Source organism: Maniola jurtina, chromosome 17 (assembly GCF_905333055.1).
Source record: "Maniola jurtina chromosome 17, ilManJurt1.1, whole genome shotgun sequence".
In the NCBI taxonomy this organism is placed as follows: Eukaryota; Metazoa; Arthropoda; class Insecta; order Lepidoptera; family Nymphalidae; genus Maniola; species Maniola jurtina.
In genome coordinates, this window is record NC_060045.1 from 6,391,871 (window position 1) to 6,418,391 (window position 26,521).

Below are 26,521 nucleotides of genomic sequence, written 5' to 3' on the forward strand. Positions count from 1 at the left end.
ATCATTTATTTATTCTTCTATGTTTCTGTTTGAAACAAAATATTAATTAGATGAACCTTATCCCTTTACTTAGCTTAGGTTCGGTTGGTGTAATTCTTTACCCGCTAGCTAAAATTCGCAACTGACTTTAAATTATCGTGATAATCATCTTCAATAAACTTAAAAACTTTAAAACTAAAAATAAAATCTTTTCCGAAAATTCCAGAAACTACAAAATACGAACAAAAAAAGTACACATCACTTCCTTGTTCACGAATGTAAGTTATTGTTAGTCTTACTTTTCACATTTGGGCAATTGAAGGTGATGGTTGAACCAACTTTGCACCCCAAATATCTTATTTTTTGCAACCGTAATCGCTGAATATGTTTTGTTCTCGGCCTAATTAAATATTATTATCATCTAAAAAATTATCTTATTTATACCTAGTGACTCGGCCAACGACTCCCATTCAATCAACGAAATATGAGATAAAGACGATAATACATCACAGTCAATTTTCTGGTTCACAAACTGGGCAGGAGACTTAGCATACATAACAGAAAGGGAATAGAGTAGGTGTTAGAGAGAGAGCTAGCGAGGGTCAAACTTTCGCTATTTTATAAAAGCTGAAAGTTTCTTTGCGTATTGTCCCTAACACTGGGACCAGTGGCAAAGTGTAATTTTTTTATATTCTCTTCGGAACAGTATTAGATATTACCTCGTGCATTGCCAGAAACAAAGTATCATGGCAACCCCCTGTCAGACACCCTTAAACTTTATACTTTGACGTTACATTTTTTTACACCTTTTTAACCTGATAGCTTTCAAAGCCACCATGACCCAAACTTTATCGCGCTGATCGTTCTTCCCTGTATTGGAGGCAATGCGCTTGAGAAGCTTTCAGCTTTTATAAAATAACGAAGGTCTGGCCCTCGCGGGCTCTTAGTTCATGTAGGATTTATGGAAATTTACTCAAAGTAGCGGCGGAGTGACATGCCGTGCTTGATGGAAACAATTTGTATGGTAAGTAAGGGACAGGAAATTTCACCTCAATTTTTTTTACTGAAGATGCTTTTCAGAGGTATTGGAATAAGATTTTCTTTATAATCTATGGAACTGTATGCTTGTCTGTCTGTAACTCTAGTTGTAGAATTAGTAAACAAGTACTTTAGGGAAGTTGGTACCTACACACAAAATCTTACTACCATGTATATTCGGAGCGCGAGTGGAACTTTCACTTCCTGCCAGTGGCAGTTATCTTTATGATAATATTAGATATCTATCTTATATCTATGTCAAAGTTGGGCTCGGACCAAAATACTGCGGATGTACAAAATTACTTTGCAATTTAAGATTTGTGCTGCATAACAGTTAAATTTGAACCTTATCCAGGCGTAAAAAGACTCAGTGAAGTTGGAAATGATATATCTGGTCGCATCCTAGCTCTTAGTTTTATGGCCGGAATTTCCTCGCCACTTCCTTGTGGAGCTAGAGAATATGTCCCGCCCCACTAAATCTATGTAGAGAGCACATTAACATTTTGGTTCCTGTTCTATGCCACTCGAAGTGCTCATGATTTTTTTATGAAAGAAGACAAAAAGAGGTTAGAGTCTCTTTCCTAACAAAATCTAAAACCACCAGTTAAATTAATTTAAAAATCTGGCAAGACTGTTTTTATTACTGTAATAATAAAATCATAAATCATAGAACCTGGTTCCTTATCTCTTAAAAACCTTTACCTTAAAACTGGCTTTCGAAATGGGACTTAGGGTTGATACACATCACCACGGCACAGCGTGTGGTGTAAGTACGTGGTTTGTGATATAAGACCATTATCTAGAAAAACCGCTGCTACCTACTTCATATTTCGATGGCTCTGCGTTTTGAGTTTTCGACTCTGCGCGCTGCATCGGCCGTGGTGATGTGTCCCATGTGAGTTAAATGGAAATAATACACAAAACTGATCTTACTCATTTAATTTCTTTCTTCAATAAAATAGTAACTGGCATTCTGCACAAAAACAACAAACATTTGTAACGAGAAAACGTCCCGATATCTAATTACTTACATAAAATATATTTTTAACAATAATAAAACATCAAAACAATATTTTTAATATGTAGGTAATACATAACTTACTAAAATTGACTTCAACATTAGTTCTATTGATTTCACTTTGACTTTAAGTAACCATGTTATATATTTTTTTAAAGTTCGATTTATTTCCTCTTAACTAAGTAATCTTATTTAGAAAGATGTTAATCAAAGAATTTTTTTCTTATAATTTTAAAGTTGAACAGGATATTAGGTACACAAAAGATGCAGTATTTTAATAAGATTTTTTTAAATTTAAATACACTTTCGGAGGTCCCACATTTATTTGAAGAATAGGAAAAATGGTCTAATAGTAGTACAAAATGCTATTTTAAATATCATTCATTTTAGTGTACCTACATAATTATTATTAATTACTACAGGGATTACAGTCTGAAATTATAATCGTCCAAAGAAGTAGGTAGGTAGGTACTACACAATATTTTAGTTAAGTACTTAATTTAAATTTAACAAAAAGCGTTTGGGTAAATAAACGACCTAATAATTTTCATAAAAACAAAAGTACAACTTTCTCGTCGGATGCTATGAAAAAATGCAATATCATTCGTCGGTTAGTTATTGCTTCACCAATTGATCTATCACATTGACATAACTGCTAAGGACAAAGATATTTACATATATTTTACACAATTGTACCTATTACCAAATTCACTGATAGAGTTTACAACCGTTAACAAGTATCATCACTCAATAGTCTTTTTGGGGATTTTCTTATTAGACAGATGTCGTAATTTGTTCTATGAGGTGATGTTCGCGGCGATGACACGGGGCCTTGCAGGAAGCTGAGCGGCTGAAGGTACTGCCGCGACGCGCTAGTCCTTCTGGAACACTTCGCGAAGGTCTTAGCAGTGCAGCGCGGCGGCAACACTCAGGGTAATGTGCAGCTGAGCAACAAGTGCGGTCTAACGGAGCCGCATACGAGAGAGACTTGGGCAATCGCGAGGTACAAGTGGGGCCAGGCCAAGCGCAATAGGCAGTAGCCCCTCCTGCACTGCACGCGCACCAGGCCGGCTCGCATCTCGGCGGCGGTGTCACACACAAGCAAGCCTCCGATATGGTCGGCGCTGGAGCGGGCGGTGGTGGCTCCGGATCGCGTTTCGAGAACCCCACGAAGAACAACATCAAGGCACCGGCTAAAGTGGCAGCTGTTGAAAAATAGAACCCCGCTCTCGGCGCTTGCTGATTGATATAACCAGTCATGGGCACCCCGACCATTACTGGAATCGCCTCAGCTCCTTGAACGAAACCTGGAAAGTAATATAAATGTTGATCATCCAATTTCTCGAGCTTGCACGTTGAAGGGAAGGAACTAAATTACGAGAATTACGTAGTAACATGAAATGAGAATGTCAAACACTTCCGAGTTTAAAGAGCTTCGGCAGCGTGAAGTACCTGCATTGCTTCCTCTAAAATTCTTTAATATTAACTTTTTAAGTATCTATCAAGGTACCACTTACTCCAAACTTTTGTAAAATGTCTTCCACGTACTCGTTCCATGGTCAGCATTTTCATCGAGTACAGGAATCCTCCCAGGCACAACCCGTACATCCACGCAAACAGCACGTATCCATGATATCCTTCAACACTGCTTAGAGCGAGCATGGAAATCCCTGTAAACAAAACAATCTCTGAACCTGATCAACAAAAGTATTTAGTTGACGCGGAGCTTGTCAAAGTTTTACATGAACATTTTTGGCATTTTTGCCCCAGGATATAGATGATATCAAATAAAACGTTTTATTGGCAGCACGAATATATATGATTTGATTTGGACGCAAAATACCATCATATATTAAGAATCCATCGAAGTTTTTCATGCTTACAAAACTTCGATGGATGTAGACAGTGGCATTGCCAACGAACATTTTTCCGACTGTAATAACATAAATTCCATGCGACTATTAAAGTCACAAAAGATTCTTCTTTTGTCTTAGCATTTTCCTAGTTTTCATTCAGGGCCAACATATGACACTAATTTAGATATAAATAAAAAATACATTTTTTATTCAATTAGATTTTTACAAGTACTTTTGAATCGTCAAATGCATCTACCACTGGTTCAGAATGCCTTTCCTACCGAGAAGAACCAGCAAGAAACTCGGAACATAATATACATACCTATAAGCTAGCTAACTAACTTAGGTATAAGATTATTTATAAAAACAAGTGTAACTTCTTACCTATACCTAGCATGGCTGTTTGACACAAGTACTGCTTGGATACTAGGCACTGTGCTGACGGCCGAACTAGCACGAGCCCAAAGCCAGCGCAACCGAGCACAGCGGCGAATCCAAGAAATGTTTGCAACAGAACTAAAGCACTCTCTTCCAATCCTTCCTGAAAACCTTGCAAAGCCTGTAAATAAATCAATATTATTTTAATGGAAATACCACTTACAGAATCATTATAATATATCGGGATAACTTAATTCTTACTCAGAGTTATAGACTCCTTCGCTCGCTCGGTACTCAAACTACTTACTATCTTGTTGAACAAATAACTAAGTATTTTCTTCACAAGTCTTCGAATATGTTGTTTTGAGCCTAAAATCTCATTTTACTCACCAGAAAAAAGACAGGAGTATAAAGCCCAAACGCTGCTAGCCCAGCTGACAGTAGCAGCACTTTCGCTGACCGCGAATTAAGTGGAGTTAAATCAATAAATGAGGAGGATTTTAGGCCTTTCTTCTGTTTTACCTGCAAAATATGTGTAACCGTAAACATGGAGAACTGGATTCTTAACAATCACACTAGCTGATGCCCACGACTTTGTCCGTGTGACTTTGGATTTAAGTTTTCAAAAATCCTCTTTGATTTTCCGGCATAAAAAGTAGATTATGTCACTCTTCAGGTCTTCATCTAAATACATGCAAAAAAACTCGTCGAACGTATCACACGTATGTAACGTGATTTTTTGTATAGGCATAGTTGAAGATCTGAAGAGTGAAAAGGTAGCCTATGTCTTTTTATCCCAGAAAATCGGAGAATTCCTACGGGATTCCTAAAAACCTAAATCAACACGGGGTAGTTGAAATATAAAATCAAAACAACCATTATTTTCGGCAAAGTAATCCTACCTTCTTTCGTTGGTTTTTGAGATGTAAAATGGCGCGTCGCTGCGGATGATAGAGGGAAGCACTTCGGTAAACAGCACTGAGAAAAAATGCTAACACTAACACGCCCGTTACAGCTTGCAATCCCAGTCTCCAGCCAAGTTTTCTGTAAAGAATTTCTCCGTTATTTACACACTAAGGGCCCTTTCCACGGACCATCGCACGTGAACTGTTTACCCATGTAACAACACGACACAGAAAACAACACTAAGTACGTTTTGCAAATGAATTTTTGCCTGTGTCGTCTGAGTCGCTATTATTACAAATTTTAATAGTGATGATTGTTAGGCTCGTATGCTTATTATTAATATGTGATATAATTCTATGTTTAATAATATGAATTAAGAGCATGAGTAGCGCATGATGTATGAATTGTATGTCTGTATAACTTACGTTAGTCAATAATATAAAATTAATGTCATTAGTAAAACCTCTTTGAAAATATGTTTTTTATGGTGCAAATATTCGACGAAATGTTAATTTATTTTATTATTAATAAATGATAAGAGAAGTAAGATTGTAAGATAGAATGATAAAGTAATAAATGAGTTGTAAATATTGATGGAGTTGTTACGCAGGCGAAGCCGGCGGCTGATACATAGTGAGCCAGCGCAACATGCATTCCCATTCCCACGTACGAATACGACCCGTATAGCTGACGCGGCGTAATACCAGAACCCGCGCGATGTGGGAATCGTAATATTAAGTTAGAATATTCTCATCCTTAGAGATAAGCACTAGTTTTTAGTCTTTTCATTTAAATGTAACTTTGAATATAATTATTATAAGGATATTATCGCCGACTAGTTTTCTTCCATCCACCTCCTGCGAGCCTAAACATTACTGGCGCAGAGACGGGGTAGGATAAGCTGTACCTGTAGCTGTATCGGACAACTGTGACGGAGAACAACTTATCCTGAGAACCTACCATTCGGAGGCCGCAGTGTAGTGGAGAATCTAAACTTCGATTCGTGGAAAGAAATAGATCGGCGATGCGGTAAGTACTTGAATCGTTCAAGTTCCTTTTACCTATCCTTTTCCGACTAACAAGAAAAAGAGGTATTGTGTTTAATTTTTTTTATTGATTTTTTTTAATCGTACGTTTATTGTATCCTCATTTATATATATCGTCCTTATTCCTAAAATTTTATAATCTAGGTTTATACAAAATCTATAGACCTATTTAATATAATTTTACGTGAACTTTAGGGAAGTAATTTTTTTATTGAGTGCTTTTTTATAAAAGTTTTTTGAGTGTATTTTTTGTGTGTGTTAGTTTAATTTTTATTCGTCAAGATTTTTCATCCAAGGTCAGGACGTAGTTTCGTAGGGTCGGTTAATAGGTCAAGAGCCGTAGACGAATCTAGGAACTTAGAAGACATGGCATCAAACGATTTAGATACTATCTATAAATCTATTAGATTTTTACCCGAATTTGACGGAAATCCTCATGTGTTAACACGGTTTATAAATTTGTGTGACCAATTAGTGATTGCCCATTTTGACATTAGTCCGGGACATGAGTTACAAAATTCGGCATTAATTAGTGGAATATTAAATAAAGTGACAGGTTCCGCGGCTAGGTTAATTAATGCAAACGGTATCCCAGATAGTTGGAATGGCATACGAAATGCCCTTATTAATAATTTCGCAGACCATCGCGATGAGACCGCTTTATACAATGATTTGTCTCTACAGACACAAGGCTCTAGCACCCCGCAAGAATTTTACGAAAAGTGCCAAAACCTGTTTAGCACAATTATGACCTACATTTCCCTACATGAATCCGTACCTACCACAATAGAGGCTAAACGGCAACTTTACCAAAAGTTAACCCTGCAGTGTTATTTACGTGGTCTAAAAGACCCGCTAGGCTCAAGGATACGGTGCATGCGGCCAGTGTCAATGGAAAAAGCCCTCGAATTTGTACAAGAGGAACTTAACACCCTATATATACAACAGCGAAATGAAGGCGGGTTTTCTCGGGAAAATTTTGGACATAAATATTCCGTGTCAAATTACACAGGTCCTTCAAGGTCACAAGGTTTCGCTATGCCTGGGCCATCTTGGCAGCAGCCCATACATTTTAGACCACCTCAGAGTCAGCAACCTATGCATTTTAGACCTGGTTGGAAACCTAACCCTCAAATGCATCCGCGTGGTCCTAGTCGTACCCAATTAATGTTTCGCGCTCCTCCACCGAATTATAACCCGAAGAGCAACGTTTTCAAATTACCAAATCGACACCAATCGCCTAACAATTCTAATTTCCCACGTCCCATGAGCGGTGTGAGTCATTTCACCCCTAGACATTTACCACCATCGGGACATGATTGGCGTAAATTTGGTAATCCACCACCAACTAACTATATGAAATCACGCGACGTCAATTTTAATGAACTTAACTATGACTATGATTATGACTATGACTACGATTATGACTATGACAATTACGAACAATTTACGGATGAATGCTATAATTACTATGAGGAAAGCTCCTCGAACGTTGAACCAAGTCCAATAATAGAAGAAGTTGATCAGAAACAGGAAGTCAGTTCTAAGAAAGAAAATTTTCAGATAGCCAGCGAATCCGAAAAACCAAGATAGATGTTAATTTTTATGTCCAGCGGCAACTTGGTTATGTACAGATTAGTAATCCACCTCTCAGATTTCTTATCGATACCGGGGCGAATCAATCTTTTATCAGTCCTGAAGCAGTACAAATGTATTTTAGTAATATGCCACTTAACTATGAACCCTTTGAAGTAACCAACGTGCACGCAACAACTAAAAATGACTATTCCATTACATTACCTTGGTTTTCCGAATTTAACGAAGATGGTGATATTACTTTTTACGTATATCATTTTCACGAATACTTTGACGGTCTTTTAGGCCTAGATTTACTTGAAAAATTGGAGTCCACTATTAATCTTAAAGACAGAAAATTAGTAACGCGTAACGCTGAGATTCCAATAAAAATGTATGATTCGCGTAACGATAATTTGTTCGAAGACATTATTCCTGCTCATTCTTCAAAGCTATTTGCATTGCCTATTAATTCGCAGGACGGTGATGTATTGATTCCATCTCAAACTATATGCAACTGTATTATTTCCGATTGTATAACACGCGTTAAAAATAAGAAAGGATATGTTGAAATTACTAATGATTCCCCGAATGATATAGTTTTTTCCTTAGACAAACCCATATCAGCAGAACTTTATAATTTTGAATGTGAGCAAACCAATGTTTCTTCGAATCGTGCTAAAGAAGTTTTTTCTCGTCTTCGCATTGGACATTTAAATCCAGAAGAAGCAGCTAATTTGAAAGCACTGTGTGCAAAGTATGCCGACGTGTTCTATCTTGAAGGTGAACCTTTAACGTTCAATAATAAGATTAAACATAAAATTAAGACCAGCGATGAAATTCCTGTACATACAAAAAGTTACAGATATCCTTATGTCCACCGACAAGAAATCAGAGATCAGATCAGTAAAATGCTTGAACAAAATATTATAAGACCTTCTGACTCCGCCTGGAGCTCTCCTATTTGGGTGGTTCCCAAAAAGGCAGATGCTTCTGGTCGTCGTAAATGGCGTCTTGTCGTGGACTTCAGAAAAGTAAACGAGAAAACGATTGATGATAAGTACCCTATTCCCAACATCACCGATGTTCTAGACAAATTAGGGAAGTGTCATTACTTCACTACCCTAGATTTAGCTAGTGGCTTTTACCAGGTTGAAATGGACCCCGCTGATATTCACAAGACTGCATTTAATGTAGAGAATGGGCACTATGAGTTTTTAAGGATGCCCATGGGGTTGAAAAATGCTCCATCGACTTTTCAGCGAGTCATGGATAATGTTCTCAAAGATCTACAGAACAAAGTTTGTCTAGTATATCTTGATGACATAATTTGCTTTAGCACAAGTCTTCAAGAGCACATAGTTAATTTGGAAAAGATATTTCAGAGATTGCGTGAGTCAAACTTCAAGATACAGATGGATAAATCTGAATTCTTGAAGCTGGAAACCGAATTTTTAGGTCACATAATTTCTAAAGATGGTGTAAAACCAAACCCCAATAAAATAGCAGCCATAAGTAAATACCCATTACCAAAGACTACGACACAGATCAAACGTTTTCTCGGATTGCTAGGATATTACAGAAAATTCATCCCTGATTTTGCACGTCTAACAAAGCCCCTTACTCAATGCCTGAAGAAAAATTCTAAAATAATAATCGATGATGAATACATAAGGTGTTTCGAGCACTGTAAGCAACTGCTTACCAATGATCCCATTTTACAGTATCCGGATTTTACTAAAGAATTTTTGCTAACAACTGATGCTTCTAATGTCGCAGTAGGTGCCGTTTTATCACAGGGCCCAGTGGGGTCTGATAAACCGATCGCATATGCATCTAGAACTCTTAATTCTAGCGAATTGAACTATAGTACGATAGAAAAAGAACTCTTAGCAATCGTCTGGGCCACCAAGTATTTCAGGCCTTACCTTTTTGGACGTAAATTTAAAATTATTACAGATCATAAGCCCCTGCAATGGATAATGAGTCTTAAGGAACCTAATTCGAGACTTACAAGATGGCGTTTAAAACTCAGCGAGTTCGATTTTACGGTGTTGTATAAGCAAGGAAAGTCTAATACCAACGCGGACGCGTTATCGCGCATTGAAGTTCATGTGGAAGAGCTAAGTTCGGTTGCTGTGAATCTATCGGACGGAGCTCCCTCTTTAGATGACTCTGGAACTCTCTCAGCTCCGGAGGCTGAAGATGGTTCTAGAACAGCAACTGTCCATACTGATGACGAAAGCCCCATCTTGGAAATCCCGATTACAGAACATCCGTTGAATAAATTTACTAGGCAAATCGTTTTTAACGTTGTAGGTGATATTAAAACCAAACCAGTCACTACAAACCCCTTTGAAAACCATAAGCGTACGACTGTTCAATTATCTGAATCAAATTTAGAAATAGATGTCATCAATGCTATTAAAGAATTTGTTCAACCTAAAATTAAAACTGGTTTATTAATCAATCCACCATTGGCTATGTATAAGATAATTCCAATAATACAGAAAACCTTTAAAAATTCGTCAATGATACTCAATTTAGCTAAAACAGAAGTAGAAAATGTTCGAGAATATTTAAGGCAGCAACAAATTATAGATAAGTACCATGATGGCAAGACAAACCACCGCGGTATCAATGAATGCTTTCTTGCTTTATCTCGAAAATTTTACTGGCCAAAAATGCGAGAGCATATTTCAAAATTTATCAACGACTGTGAAGTATGCGGACAGGCTAAGTATGACCGTAATCCAATCCGACAGCAATTTCAAGTAGTTCCACCACCCAGTAAACCTTTTGAGCTTGTGCACTTAGACCTCTTAAGTGTCGAAAGCTGTAAGTTTCTGACAATAGTCGACTCTTTCTCCAAATATGCTCAAGCAAATTTCTTAGGAGACAGCACGGCAGTCAGTGTAGTTCAAGCATTACTTAAATTTAGTACGCATCATGGAAATCCTTTAACTGTAGTTACTGACAACGGTCCGGAATTTAACAATCAAGTTATATCTGAGTTCTTCAATCTTCATAAAATCCAGCATCATAAGGTCGCACCACATACTCCTAACGAAAATGGTATCGTTGAAAGATTTCACTTGACACTCTTAGAACACCTTCGTATCTTTAGAATCAGTCAAAAGAATGAATCAGTAAGGAACCTGATACCTTATGCTCTTCTAGCTTACAATAGCAGTATTCATAGTTTCACAAAATGCAGACCAATCGAAATAGTAACTGGACATTTTGACCCACGCGACCCACTCGACATAGACCTCACGACACATGTCTTACAGCAGTACATACAGGATCATAAAAATAGAATGAAAATTACATATAACCTTATCCACGAATCCTGTAGTAGTCTACGCAGAGATTTAACTAATAGTCGTAATAGAACTAGAGAGCCCGAAGCAAATTATTCCCCAGAGCAACAAGTTTTTGTTAGAAACCCTGTTGCCTCTCGTCAAAAGGCAGCTCCCCGCTATACTCAGGATGTAGTTGTGGCAAATCTCCCAATCCACATTTACACTAGAAAAAAACGAGGCCCAATCGCGAAGTCAAGACTAAAGAGAGTTCCTAACACTGCCCAATTGTTGCAGGATCCTCCTTATAATCAATCTACTTCTGCAGCCAGTGGTAATGCAGGAGATCCAACTTGAAATTACAAAATGTATTAGGTTTTATCAAGGTTTCGGTTGCACATCATTCAGTTATAAGCTTAAGTACAATTAAATATTTAGTTAGTAGGTTAACCAGTCTTTATGGTACTGGTAAAATTATATCTTTAGATGATAGAGAGTATTATGATATTATAGGATTAGGTTCGTATTATGTAAGAAACGAAATATTCATAGTTTATAAATTTCCTATAATTTTAACCCAAGTATATGATATGTATAAATTATCCATTGTACCCAACAAGAATCATGAGATCCTAATTCCTTATCATCCATTCCTGGCAATAAGCTTGAACGAGTACAGGTACATAGAGGCTGAATGCCCGAAGACCAGCAAGGGTTATCTATGTGCCGATATTAGAAGCTTACAGCGTGAACCTTCAAATCAACCAGATTGTATCCAACAACTTATAACCGCCCAAAATAGAAGTAGGTTTTGCCATCCAGTGAAAGTAACTTTGGAAAAACCAGCGTTCGAGCAACTTGACGAACGTCACTATACAATGAGTTTTCCGCTGCCCACGAAAGTTCACCTATCGTGTGGCCACGACCTGTACCGGACACTTCGAGGCAGCTACTTGGCAGTAATTCCACAAAATTGCTTTTTGAAAACGCCAGAGTTTATGATTCTCAATAGAAACGATCGCATAAAAGGCCAAGCAATTCAAGTTATGGATTTACCTAAAGAAGAACCCTCTGACTCAAGACCATCTCCGCATTATGAATTGAAGTCCACAAAACTGGATCACCTACATCATGCAAGTGCAAAGGTTTCATCTCAAACACCTATCACTTTACCTCCGAGTTCGGACCACGGAAGTATTTACCACACAACCATACCCATATACACCATATTGGTTGGAACCTGCGGACTGAGTATAATCATCATAGTTTATCGTAAAATACAGCGCACGAAGACATTGCAGATAAGAAGCACAGCCGAAATTCAGACTTCTTCATCCGATGACCTCCCGGCGCAATTCACAGCCAAGGTGTTCCATAAGCGCCGATCTGATGGGGGAGGTGTTACGCAGGCGAAGCCGGCGGCTGATACATAGTGAGCCAGCGCAACATGCATTCCCATTCCCACGTACGAATACGACCCGTATAGCTGACGCGGCGTAATACCAGAACCCGCGCGATGTGGGAATCGTAATATTAAGTTAGAATATTCTCATCCTTAGAGATAAGCACTAGTTTTTAGTCTTTTCATTTAAATGTAACTTTGAATATAATTATTATAAGGATATTATCGCCGACTAGTTTTCTTCCATCCACCTCCTGCGAGCCTAAACATTACTGAGTTGTTTGAGCTTTTGGCCGATGCCAACATGATAAATAAATAACAACCGGTATTGGAAGTTGCATCACACTGTGCGAATTGTGAGGTTGTAATATGTAAAGACTGCGACTGCTCAATCTTGTAGAAAAACATGCGTACGACAGATCGTATTGCATACCGCAAATCGTTTCGTTCGGTGGTCCGTGTTCGAACTCCTGTATGTGTACAGTGTAGCGGGATTAGTTTTGATTTATTTAGTGGTTACTCTAAAAGTAAAATATGAGATTCTTTAATAAAGCATCTATTACTAACCAAGCGCATTCCATCTTAGGCTGTATCAACACTTGCCAAGTGCTAGTCATAAATTTTAAAGAATGATCTTACCCGACAGCTTCCTTATAAGCTACACTAAAAAGTGCGATGCCAACACCGCCTCCGGCGTGTGCCACTAGTTCGACGAACTGGCGGCGTCGCCTGAAGTACGTGCCCAGCACCAGACCAGCTGCTTCGCGCACCAACCCACATCCAACTCCCAGAACTACACCTGATAAAGTATACATCCTATTAAAAAATTGAAAGTTATTATGGGCGCATAAGAAATCTCAGAGTCATTCAATGGACGATGGAGAGAGCTGTGCTTGGAGTTTTTCTACGTTATTTAGTCAGAAAAGTGATGATCCTTAGAAGGGTTAGAGTGTAGAGAGTGACAGTGAGAATTAGTGAAACTGAAGTGGCAATCGGCGGGATATAGAAGAACCTAGAGATCGTTGGGTTCCCTAGATGGTGCAATAGTGACGTCACATTGAAAAGCGTAGCGTTGACAGATCTACCATTAAATAGACAGACGAAATGAGAGTAAAGAATTGGATTGAATTACATGTATCAGCACTTGCTAGCAGATCTGATTGCAGTTGACTGAGAGTGCTTGAGCACTACTCTATAAATTAAAAAAATTGCAATCAAACGAGTCACAGCGAACGATGCTTGGGTGGAAGTTTCTCTAAGAGACCTATGTTCTAACAGACAACTACATATAAAAAAAATACAACCATCGCAAATATTTCTTTTATATATAATAATAATCATTTTGGTCTGGTGGGAGGTTTGGGCCGTAGATAGTTACCACCCTACCGGCAAAGCCGTGCCGCCAAGCAATTTAGCGTTCCGGTACGATGCCGTGTAGAAATCAAAGGGATTTAATAAAAACTGCCATACTTTTTCCATGTCAGCCCGCTTAGACTGCATCATCACTTTCCACCACGTAAGATTTAGGTCAAGGGCTAACTTGTATTTAAATAAAAAAAGATCTTACCGTAGCTTAAAATAGTTTGATGTAATTGCGTAGCAAAGGATGTGAAGAGGCAAGCGAGTGGTAGAAGTAGGCCTCCGATGAGAGCAGCCAGACGCGGGGATTTGCGTCGTCCGGCCACCAGCGCGCCTGCCGCCCGGGACACTCCCACGCAGATTGCACCGGCCCATACTAAACAAACGATAATATTATTGCCCTATTAGCTGATACTGTTTCTCCGGAAGAGGAAGGGATGACTCTTCCATAGACCAAAGATTGCAGTGCCTACGCGGCTTCCGCAGTTCCATAAAGCGCCGGCCACACAGGCCGCGTATGCGTCGCGTAAGCGTAGACGTAGCGCCTACAATTACGTTGTAATGTATGGAACTGTATGAGACATGGCATACCGTTTGCGTGGCGTGAACGTTCGCGTAGACGTAATGCGTGCAGTTATGTCTACGCATTCACGCGCGTCACTACGCGTGTGTCACGTGTACGTGCCTGGTGTGAATAGGTATTAATACATTTGTGACGAATAAAAATCGTAATACAGGTCATTAACTTTTATGAAGAATACCGTAATACGTACAAGTTATTCAAATAGTCGATCTACTCGTTTACTAGTACTACGCACTCGTACGGAAAGAGAATACTAATAAACTTTTCTTTATATTATTCAATGGGGGTACGTGAATAAAGTTGGAAATAGTTCTACGCCACAAATGTACCCCGACCATTCATTCACATTAATTTATCAGCAGTTGGCAGTTTAATCCTTAGTGAACTTTTGTCGTATGGTACATAAAATTATATAATTAGTTTCTACTCGTACGTCTTCTTTACTTTTATGTTATGAGACTAGTTTAGACACGTTATGATATTAGTTTAACGGTTCAAATTCACAAATACTAAGTAAAATTGAGCACCGTGATTTCGAAATTAAACCCAACAGGTTATCAAAACCTGATATTGAAAAATTTGCCTCTGTGTGTATCAGTTTATCCAATGACTAATCTTTGAAACGGCTGAACCGATTTTGATAGGACTTTGGCAGATAGAAGTTTATGCAAGGTTTAAGAAGGGTAGGTAATATAATATGTAACTTTTTTCTCGAAAAAAAAAGGAATGTTGTTTAATTTTATCGATGGCTAGTTAACATAGTATTACAAAATGCTGACAAACGAATTAACTAAGCCCAATAATAAAATTTTTAGTTCTACCTACAAAAATTTTATTTGGCTTGTTCTAAATAAATAATAATACTCTTGATATAAAAGCTTAAAATAAATCTAATGTTTGTCTGGCAAGTTTGCAGAAATTCTACTACGTGATGTTATTAGTTATTCTATTCTACTAAATCTTGTTGTACCTAGTACTAGAGCCACCAACAGCACAATAATTTAGAACTTTGTGAATAATGGAAAACAATGTTGAATTTAGTTATCAGGGAACTATAACTGAAACCTGCTTTTTGTTTGAAGTTGATATCATGAAACCAACATACTAAAATTTATAGACTGGTAGATATCAGCGAATGCCAACTTAGTAAAAAAAAATCGATCAGTGTTCTTAGAATTCTGATACAGATTCTGTTGATCTTTTTCGACGACTACTCTAGAACAATTATGTGTGGTGTGCGGTTATAAGGACATTTCCTGAAGAAGGTTTACATATTATTGTATAATATTGAGTAGGTAAAGCTACGCATACGCATGTACCTATTCTACTCCCTTTACAACCTCTCGCACTGCCAAGGGTCACTGGTAGAGATCTCTTATAGAGATAAGTGCTTCCCTGTCAACTTTTTCTTTATTTTTATTTTTATTGTTACAACTTTCTGGTACAAATAAAAAAATAAAAAAAAAAACTTGAGAAGATATCTTCTAAATGGGATGGATATGTCCTTACAAGATTAAGTGCATTTAGAAAGGATTAGGTAAGCACTTCTATTATAGTAATACAATGATGATAAGACGGGTTCAGTTAATATCATTATTACGTTTTGTGGAGGGATAAGATCGTTTATTATTCTACATTTGCTAATGTGCTTAGACGTAAACGTCGGATTAGTGTGTATGAATGGGATTAGGGAAGGGATAATACGGTTTAAGGTTTAACGATATTCATTAAGTTTGGTCACTCACTTAGATACTTGAGATTTGTTATATTATATTATAGTAGTTTTCGTAAACCTGCTTGAGATTTGTTATTTCAATAGCTGTATCATTACTAAGGGGTATTTCTTTTACAGAGGAGCGGATATACATATATTATTCAATATTAACTAGGGCAATCAGATTATATTATGACGTGATATTTTTATCAGATAATCTCTCAATAATCCAGTAATCTGATAGTTTGATGTTTTGGGAAAGGCCTATGTTCAGCGGTGGACTTCCGCTGGCTAAAATATTTTTTTAAAGAATATTAGCCATGCTAAAGCTTGTGCCAGGGGTAGGTACGACAATAGTGCAACGGGTGGGGTTTGAACCGCCGACCTTTCGGAAATTATTCCGCTCCTCAACCATTGAGCTATCGAGGCTCTAATTATGATGATGAAGACGAGTTTAATTACTCAACTCTGAAAAGTTAGAGGTGCGTGCCTGTAATCAAACTCCCGTTCCTCTGAATAGAGCGCAGATGCGACTTCTTAACCATTAGACTATGTCACAAATTTTTAACCCCCGACCCCCAAAAGAATAAAAAGAGGGGTGATATAAGTTTGACGTGTGTATCTGTGTACCTATCTGTCTGTGGCATCGTATAGCTCCTAAACTAATAAACCGATTTTAATTTAGTTTTTTTGTTTGAAAAGTGGCTTGATCGAGAGTGTTCTTAGCTATAATCCAAGAAAATCGGTTCAGCCGTTTGAAAGTTATCAGCTCTTTTCTAGTTACTGTAACCTTCACTTGTCGGGGGTGTTATAAATTTTTAATTTACACTTGTTAGTAAGAGCCGATTCACACCAAGCACCTACACGTGATTCACACGCGTAATGACGCGCGTGAATCCATAGATATGACAGCACGCGCTACGTCTACGCTTACGTGCTGCGTACGCGTTTGGTGTGTCCCAGCTTTTAATCATTATTTGAACTGAATTTACTTCGAAATGGTTACGATAATTAGTTAGAAGTCCGAATTTAACGCCATTTCCATTTCGAAGATAACACAAATCTGACACAATTATTATCTCCAGCTGTCTCTGGCAATAATGGCTAACTTATAATTAATATTGACCCTTTAATAGCCGGAGCAGACCGTGAATCTTAATAATTAATTCAATAAATCAATTCAGTTTCTCAATTAACAAGGGTCCAACCTTGCAAAATACCTATCCATTTTATAAATTAAGTTTTCATTTATTTGATTCATCATGTCTACCATTGAGTAAGAGACCATAGAGCAGCAAACATTATAATCAGTTGTGTTTTCTAGATATAGGAGAAAGAATAATACACCATAATAAGCATAATACCATGAATTAACACAGACTACTTTTTTAAACAGGCTTAGTGAAAACCCCATAATATCCTTATGGATAAAGCCACGACCATCATCTAGCATCATCAGCATCATCATCAGCATCTGGTTAAAAATGTACCTACCTACTCAAGCTTAGAATTAATAAATATTTGTGACTAAACATCTTATCACTTGCACTATTCTTACACTAGTTTCAGACAGACGTAGAGTAGGTCTAGTGCTAATTTACTGATCGGCAAAAAGCACGAGAGTTAAATCTGTAGACTAGTAGAGTTGAGCCTATTTTGCAGGACATTGCTACTCTAGTAAAACGACAACTCCCTGATTAAGTATGATCAAAGGTTATGGTTTTTCTACTGTAAGACCGACTGAATAAATAACCTAATAAATTTTCGAACTTTTGTGAAAGTATCAAGAAAACTTTCGCAACTCTCACTTGTTTGTAATGGATGATAAAATATCTTCTCCTATTAACTAAACGATTTAATATCCGTTGATGTATCAGACAACTTCATCAATTATTAGGAGGTATCATATTTTGTGACTGATAGCTCGTAATAATTCGTGTTTGATTGATATTTTCAATAAATATCCTATAAGTTTCATCACTAGGTGATTTGTATTAGTATTACGGTTAAAAATACATATTTTCCCGTTTTAATTTATTTCGTATCTTCAAATAGTTTATTTTTTATTTTCATCATCATCAAAAATATATATAGGTAACGGCAAGAAACTAAAAGCCTAACCATAAATGAGCAGTGTTCATAATATTTTGGAACTCAGATTAGCGGGGCGTGACGGTTTCAGTATCCGGGATTTGTTGGCACTTGGCTGTCATATACTATCATGCCATAGGTCTGCCTTCCGCAAGGCTGCCTTTCCCCCGTTTCCACCAGAAATACGTACTATCTACGTTGTTAAGCTACGGATGTGTGCCAAACTCACAATTTTGAAGTAGGCAAGAAGATAAATACATTATATAGGAGGCTTATTATACTACCACACCATTTAGGTGCCACATCTGTAGAGTTTTATCTCTTTTACTCGCGTGCGTTTTGTATGTTGTGTCTTACTTATTAGCGAGCACAAATTTTATCCCTCAGTTTTATACGCAATGTAATAATAGAAAGCTAATATATGTCTATGGTATGACGTCATTATAACTAACCGGCATGATCAGCAGCTGGTCCCAGATGCCGTAGCGCGTAGACGTGCAATGCGCCGTAGGCTAGCTGTAGCCCCGTTGATAACAGGTGCGCGAGGAAAGCTGCTCCACAGACAATCCAACTGGAAATAGACACTAGATCAAAACCCATCGCCAATATAATATAACTAGTTCTTTTATCTTACGAAGTTCGTCTGGCTGCGGTTGCTATTGATTGGCATGGCATCATCAGTAAAAGATGGTCTCACTTCTATTATAGCCGTAGCGCCTTCGTAGCAGCATCAACGGCATTCCCAACTTGCCATTAGAAACGAGATAGGTTTCTTAGTAGTTAAACATTGGATAGCTGTTGCCACCAGGTGCCTAGAGTTGCTCGGTTGGCGGTTTAATTAATTTATTTAAAACAATACTACTAACATAAGGAAAAAGCATTTGTAAAAGTTTAATTGAGTAAAAATATATTGAATTTGAATTTGAATATTGTTACTAACACACTAACAGGTAAATTAAATAAATTAAAACTTTAGTATTGTTACACATTATGGACGTCTAGTCTGAAATAAAAGATTATTTATTTACCTATTTATTGAAACCAAAATGTTAATACTGCGTAGCAAAAATAAATTAGTGTAGCGCAATCAAAAGTACAAAACTTAAGCTACATGATGATACTCGTATATACAAAAATGTAAGAGAAAATTCAGTCCTAAATGGACGTCTCTGAAATTATGTAGATGAAAAATGATCTACATATTTGAGACTTCGTATTATGCTAAGTTTTGCTGTTGGATTTCAAAAATACATTTCATATATTATGTTAATCTCGAGCACTTCTTAGGAGTTTCTCGGGTTTGTTTATAACATTGTTCACACAACTCCGACCTCGTTAAATTATGCTTTTGATTAAAACTACTACTCTCTCTCTTGCAATCTATGCAAGCTTATTAAATTATACCAAATGTGTCTCGTACTTGTTTGAATATGTGCTAAGTATGTATAGTATTTGCCGTATTTTCGTAGTCAATTTTCCATTCATTTCGTACGTTGCGTAAATGAAAGACTATTTTTATACTTTCTTTACTTCACTGTGAAGTCATTTCGTGGTGGTATAGGTATTTAACTTAACCGAACACGTGATAAATACCTAAGTACCTTCAAGACAAGAGTGCAAGCGCACGGCTGATTGGAACTCATCATAGCGATTGTCGTCAAGCGTTCCTAAGCCTATTTGCAATAAAAAAAAGATGAAGCTTCACGTAATGCGTAACACTTTTCACACTCACCCCCATCCTCCCTCGGGGTAGAAATGGTGTTTAATTGCTCGCGTGTCGAGTTCCCTTCGACGTAAGGCCGGCACGGTGCGGTGCAGAGATCGCAGTTCTCGCTCCCGCAAAGCGCCCCCTGTTGACTCATCCTCGACTTCTGGCCATCCATCTAACACAACGTAATAATATTGTCTTGTAATTAATACACACATACGAAAACGGTGACCTAAAATAACAAAATAAGATTCAAGTAACTTTTGAAAAAACAAACCTAATAAGTTACTGAATTTATTATTGCGTTTTGTTGATCTTGTTGGTACGATCTATATTAGCTTATTCCTGCGACTTCGTCTGCGTGTAATTAAGTTTTCTAAAGATTCCGCTGCAATTTTCCAAAATCTTTCCTTAGTGCGGATCTACATAATAGAGAAAACCTACATGCATAATTTCAAATTTCTAGATTCACTGTTGTGAATCTAGAAATTTGAAATCAGTGTTTAAGTCGCTTTAGGGTCAAAGGAATCCTTAAAATACCCTAAATTCACGCAGACGAAGGTGCGGGAATCAGATAGTGAATAATAAACCACATGATTGATCTGAAATCATTTGTGGTTTACCAGAGTACGGTATGCTGATGAAACTATTACTCAACAGCGCTAGTTGTTACTGAGAATTGAGATTGTAGCTAAAACCACAGGCCTCCAACCTCCTTGCTTCCGGGAGGGATGCGTCAACATATTTCCCAGCGAAAAAAGGCCTCTAAAGTACGCTTTTGAAACTTTTTGTCCAAGTATGTTCCTCCATATTCACAACAAAAGTCTTTACAAAATGGACTGTGACAGCTAAAGAGCAGCCAATGTAGACTGCTCGAGTAGTTGACAACTCACTGATTTTAAAGGACTCTTGTCAATAATCAGTTGACTATCTTACTAAGATTTTAACTGCAGTAGCAATAGATATAATTATAAATTGTAAGAGAATAACTGCTCCAGAACAGTCGATAGCCCTAAAGGTCGAGAGTCAGTGTCCAAAGTACCTAGTCCCAAAAACGATAGACGTTGGAGTCTCAAGTTGTCACACTGGTGACCTCGTACGGAAAGCTCGGAAAGGGCAGGATTCAGGCGGTGCGAGACTGTGACGTGTGGAAGTGCCTACAAGAGACCTATATCTAGCATTAGGTAGACCTGTAATGGTTGACTATGATGATGATCAGCAGCAGTGACTGCTTCAAGCTACCTGTTTATGGCCGCGGCTGCACTTACCGTAGTGCGGTAAGCAGTTGTAGCTAGTAGAGGCCGATGGCGACGCGACGGCGAGCACCAACCCACGTCCATCACCCGCCGTGACCATTCTCGCATCCGCACTCACGCTACTTGGACACTAACTGTCTATGGCCGTTCTTACCGTAGTGCGGTAAGCAGTTGTAGCTATTGGAGAGTGGTCGGCAGCGGCAACGCGGCGGCGGGGCGCGGGGCGGCGGCGGCGGCGAGGCCGACGGCGACGGCGACCACCAGCCCGCGTCCATCAACCCGCCGTGGCCATTCTCGCACCCGCACCCGCGCCCGCACCCGCGCTACCTGGTGGACACAAACAATCTACAATTACTGCTCCGATAGACTAGGGTCAGACAAGAAAAACCTCTCGCGATAGGTCATCAAAGACGCCGAACGTTCTTTCCGGTCGCGCTTGTTTCGGCGGTGCCATAATAGTGAGTTACGCGCGAACCTTTCATCCACCAGACTTTTTGTTGTCTCTAGTGTGTTTGAGAGGTGATAACCTAGTGCTTAATATCCCTTCTATTCGAGAGTCGGGGGTTCAAGCCCAGGCTCCGGGCCTCCTCTTTGACCACTAACTTTTTCGGAGTTGATGAATCGGGTTTAACATTTAAAAATTGGAGATGCTAGCATATTTTTTAACTTTTTTTAGTAGCACATTTTAGTGTGTAGGCATAGGTGTAGGTAGGTTAGGTAGGTAGGTATCTACTGTGGTTTTTAATAAATAAAAAGTTCGCATTTCGATAAAAGTAGAACAGATTTCTACAACGTTACTAACTAACAGCATTGAACATTTAAACATCTTAAACTGCAATAACGAAACTTTTCTCTCTGCAATCTATAAACGTGCCAGATGAAATGTCTTCTAAAGGATTCTCGCAATTCTTTGTAAGTGAGAGAGCCGTATTTATTGTAACTACCTTTAGCAATCTTGCGGCATTTCACGGTACGGGAGATAGGAAGTTGATTTTAATGAATTTTTGCTGACACCCGCTGGGTACCTAAATGCTCCTAATATTTTTTTAAAAGGTTCGTTAATTTTCATCAATAAAAGGTTTATTAACAAGAAAAGGCTGTTATATTACTAAAAGGGTCATTAATATTTTAACTTAGAACATAATCTAAGTAACTTTTAAATATTTAAAGAGTTCGTGAAAATAAATATTTGGTTGTTACATACCCAATCATTACGCAAAAATCTCAAGGAATTTGAAGATAAATAAATAAATGATCTTTATTTGCAAAAAATAATGATAGATGGATAATGTTGATTAACACACAGGATACTTTTTATCCCAGAGAAACAAAGGACTGCTACGCCCACGGGATAGTTTAAACTTGAATCGTTTGCAAGTAGATATATACACAGCAAGTAAGCTAACGTTAACAACGTCACAGCAAAGTTCCTAAGAAAAAAAGGAGTATTTTTAATGAAAAAAAGTCTTGAACCGTATGCTCCGTTGAGATATTCAACGACGACACACACTATGTCTCACATTATGTCGATGCATCCAAGTCGGCTGAATCCTGGATGCTCTTTTCTTTCGTTCCACTTTGCACTTATCTCCTAACGGACACTTTTTCTTACTCGTATGTAGCTTCAGCTAAAATAGTAGATAGTAAATTCTGAAGAGAACATTCACATTGCCTCGTCCTATTCGAGTCGTGTTCCAGATATACGCCTCTTTCGCACGTTAGCTCTTGCACCTTAATACATCTCAGAGATTCAGAATACGTCTACCTACACTATAGGTACATCCCCCATACATCGCCCCATATCTTATGGCCTCATTAGACTAAACTATAAACATGAACATAGAACACATAATAGAGCTAAGTTTAGTGCAAGTATTCACACCTACGCCTATATACTTTCTCGACGCATCGGAAACGACTTCGTCACACGCGTCTTTTCCGCATATTCCAGTCCCTACCTCGATGCATCTCAAATAAGAAGTCATGTTACTATAGAGTATAGACTACAAACACGGATAGGACATAGATGATTTAATAGAGCATACCTAGTGCAGGTGCACCGCTCCACGCCTTCGCACACGCTGTACACACTGCCTCGACGCATCCGAGTCGACTTCGTCACACACGCCTCTTCCGCATTTTCCGTCTCCCACCTCAACGCATCTCAGAACGAACACTTCATATCACTTCACTTTATCCCGTGAACACGGATATTAACCACATTTTGATTTAGTACCTGTAAAGATAAAAGAATAGGTTAAGTTTATATGATTACAATATTATAGACAGGTAGATTAGTGAGACGCTAGCGATAGCTAGTCGCTTCCTCGTCAGCGTGGAACAAGGGCCTTAACAGCTCGTTCACACAGGCTGCGTAAGCGTTGACGTAGCGCGTACCATTGTGTTGTAATGTATGGAACTGTGTAAAACATGGCATACCGCTTGTTTGGCGTGAACATTCACGTAGACGTAATGCGTACAGTTATGACGCATATCACTACGCACGTGTCACGTGTACGTGCTGCATACGCAATTGGTGTGAATCGGCCTTAAGTTAGCAGTGTAGTGTGAAATTCAAACAAAAAAGCATAAGTCAGCCGAGAAAATCGTTTAAGCCTCTTTCTTATTCGGCGCTGAATCGCACCCCTTTTAATGGTAAAGTAACAAGAACAGATTTTGTGTCGATTCAGTGAAGCTTTTGATATGACTTCTTACCAAAATAGATAGTAAATGTTTCGTACCGTAAACTTTTTATCGTTTTTATTTTCAGCAATTCGTATATTTCTAAACTACCAACTGAAATATTGAATTTGGGGAAAGATTATTATTTTATTAGGTTTTATATACATATAAGTCAATAAATTAATCAATTCGTTGGCCGTATATAAAACTGTAAACTTTTTAGAAATAGCATTCTTATTTTAACAATATTTAACTTACTTAACTTAAAAAATTAAACTTAAAAAAATTACTGAACTTAAAAAATTAATGAACTTAAAAAAATTAATTCCAAGCATACTTTTGTTTCGTTTTTCCAATTTTCAAATCTCGGATTTTTAATAGATGCTGTATAAAGCTTATCAGATTGCTTAGCGTACATACGAGCACATCAGTGAAGAATTAAAATGTTATAATGAGCACTGAAGAAAATGTCATGCACAATGACAGATCACAGCTGCGGAGCGCGGATCTTGAATGAAATATGAGGGGCTTAAAATATTCAAATCAGCATTTTAGTTTAATAATAAAAGCTTTTCCACTTCATTAGGCCTCAAAAGATACGTTTATTTTATGGCATCATAATGACGCCGGGGTTTAATGGCGAATGTTGCAAATTCGAATGAAAGAACTCTCCATTATGGAAATAACCGAAAGCACGGTATTTTGAGTATTTCTACAAGATTAAACTTAAATACAGAAAAGATTTAATTTTAATCTTTATTAATCTAATGATAAAAATATGTTTGTCTGTTCGTTACACATCGTCTATCCGATAGTTGAAACTTTGTGCAGTGGTTTCATGGACACTTGTGTTTAGCTCACTCTGCTTGTGTGAACATTTCTGGCATACCTAGTATTTATTAACGTAGTGCCATGATAGCCTAGTCCCTTCTCATTCTGTTCTCAGTAGTGGGCCGGCGACGGGTTGATGATGATGTATGAGGTTTGGATCATTTTACCACCGAACCGCAAGACGTCGTGAGTTTCCATCCTTACGTCCTCGACATTCCATCTACACGCACGAAACGTTTTCCGTTATCATTCTTCATACGCATGGCTAAAGTTTGGAATACTCTACCGCGATCTGTGTTTCCTACCAAATACCACAAAGAATGAATAGGCATCTTCTAGGAAAACGCGTCCCATCTTAGACCACATCATCACTTTCCATTAGGTGTGATTGTGGTCAAGCGCTTGCGTATGATGAATTTAAAACGAATTGGTCCATAAATTCAATGATGTGAATCAATGAAATGGCTTATTACATTTAGAAAAGCAATCCAACTGATATGCGGCGCGTTTGCATGCGCGATGTTTCCCGTCAAACGGAAACTCACTCGTAATATGAAGTATGAACGTTGGACGGATGCGGCCGCTTGGAAATAACATGAGATCAATGTAAAATGAGCATACTCAACGTGCATCGTTTTAAGTTAGCATTAAAGGCTAGGTTTTGGTAAATACTCATATCAGGAATTGCGGACATAAACGGGATTCCACAACAATGATTTTCTCTGTAAATTGCTGCCCTTGTTTATAATTCAGCTTTTCATGAATTAAGCTACAAGGTTTAAGCTGTGCTTGCTATCATGAATGGCGACTTTATATTAGGAACATTTTATGCAAAGCAAAGGCTATAATAATGTTACAGCTGTTGAGCTAAGTAGGTACACTGTACATCTTAATTATGATTTTTATGTACGTAAAAGTTATTTTATGTACTTACAACTTTTTTTTAATTTACATGGAAATTTTTATTATTTGTTGTTATAGAGACAATAGAAAATAGACACTCTGCAACGGTTTATCTATTACGGTTCATGAGATACAGCCCGCTGACAGATAGACAGACCGATGGATGGATGAACAGATGGACGGGCAGACGGACGGAAAGACGGATAGACAGACGGGCGGACGGCGGAGGCCTAGTTATAGGGTCCTGTAATGGCTACATTCGGGTACGGAATCGTGATTAAAGACACAATTCTACGATTAAAGCAGAAAGTATGTCGCACAAAAGCATTTATTTCGAAATGGTAGAAAAACATTTTAAAATTTATTTCCCGTAAATACTTTCTTTCTGAATATTTTGCACTGATAATAATAAATAACGTCGAGCGATAATATCGTTCTTGGCCGTAATGACGAGATTCCTTTCTTGGATAGGGAAAATTGTAAGTTTGATTTTCTTTTGGGATGAACTTTTATTCTGTTTGTGTTGTGGAATTCCTTTTGACGGTAATAGAAGATAGGGATTATTTTTTCAAGAGGAAATAATGCGCTGGGGAATTTGAACTTTGAGCAGGGCTGGACTTTTTATGTTAAAAGTTAAAATCAGTATCCTCGCACGAGCCACGATAAAAAAAAATTGTTATATATAACTGCTATATATAACTCAAAATTTAAAAAACTCCCAACACAAAAACCTCTATAAGAAAACTAGAAAAGAGCTGATAACTTTCAAACGGCTGAACCGATTTTCTTCGTTTATAGCTAAGAACACTCTCGATCAAGCCACATTTCAAACAAAAAAACTAAATTAAAATCGGTTCATTCGTTTAGGAGCTACGATGCCACAGACAGATAAAC

At 37.9% G+C, this 26,521-nt stretch overlaps 2 protein-coding genes across 2 annotated transcripts in view; one reads left to right on the plus strand and one right to left on the minus strand.

Annotated features, from left to right (window-relative positions):
- Positions 1-1,941: 1,941 nt before the first annotated feature.
- Positions 1,942-26,521, minus strand: part of LOC123873636 (monocarboxylate transporter 3-like) — a 68,942-nt gene continuing 44,362 nt past the window's right edge. Inside the window, exons 2-12 of the mRNA XM_045918584.1 lie at positions 23,257-23,447; positions 21,366-21,538; positions 19,980-20,130; positions 18,700-18,818; positions 14,068-14,235; positions 13,140-13,299; positions 5,172-5,313; positions 4,660-4,791; positions 4,276-4,450; positions 3,553-3,705; positions 1,942-3,342 (exon numbers count right to left, since the gene is read on the minus strand). Of these exons, the coding sequence (XP_045774540.1) occupies positions 2,810-3,342; positions 3,553-3,705; positions 4,276-4,450; positions 4,660-4,791; positions 5,172-5,313; positions 13,140-13,299; positions 14,068-14,235; positions 18,700-18,818; positions 19,980-20,130; positions 21,366-21,486 (1,854 nt within the window). The 5' untranslated portion in view covers positions 21,487-21,538; positions 23,257-23,447 and the 3' untranslated portion in view covers positions 1,942-2,809. The remainder of the gene's footprint in view (positions 3,343-3,552; positions 3,706-4,275; positions 4,451-4,659; positions 4,792-5,171; positions 5,314-13,139; positions 13,300-14,067; positions 14,236-18,699; positions 18,819-19,979; positions 20,131-21,365; positions 21,539-23,256; positions 23,448-26,521) is intronic.
- Positions 10,690-12,727, plus strand: LOC123873649. Its single transcript, XM_045918605.1, has 2 exons — positions 10,690-11,451; positions 11,585-12,727. The coding sequence occupies exons 1-2, from the start codon at positions 11,436-11,438 to the stop codon at positions 12,529-12,531; spliced, it is 963 nt and encodes a 320-aa protein (XP_045774561.1). The 5' UTR covers positions 10,690-11,435; the 3' UTR covers positions 12,532-12,727.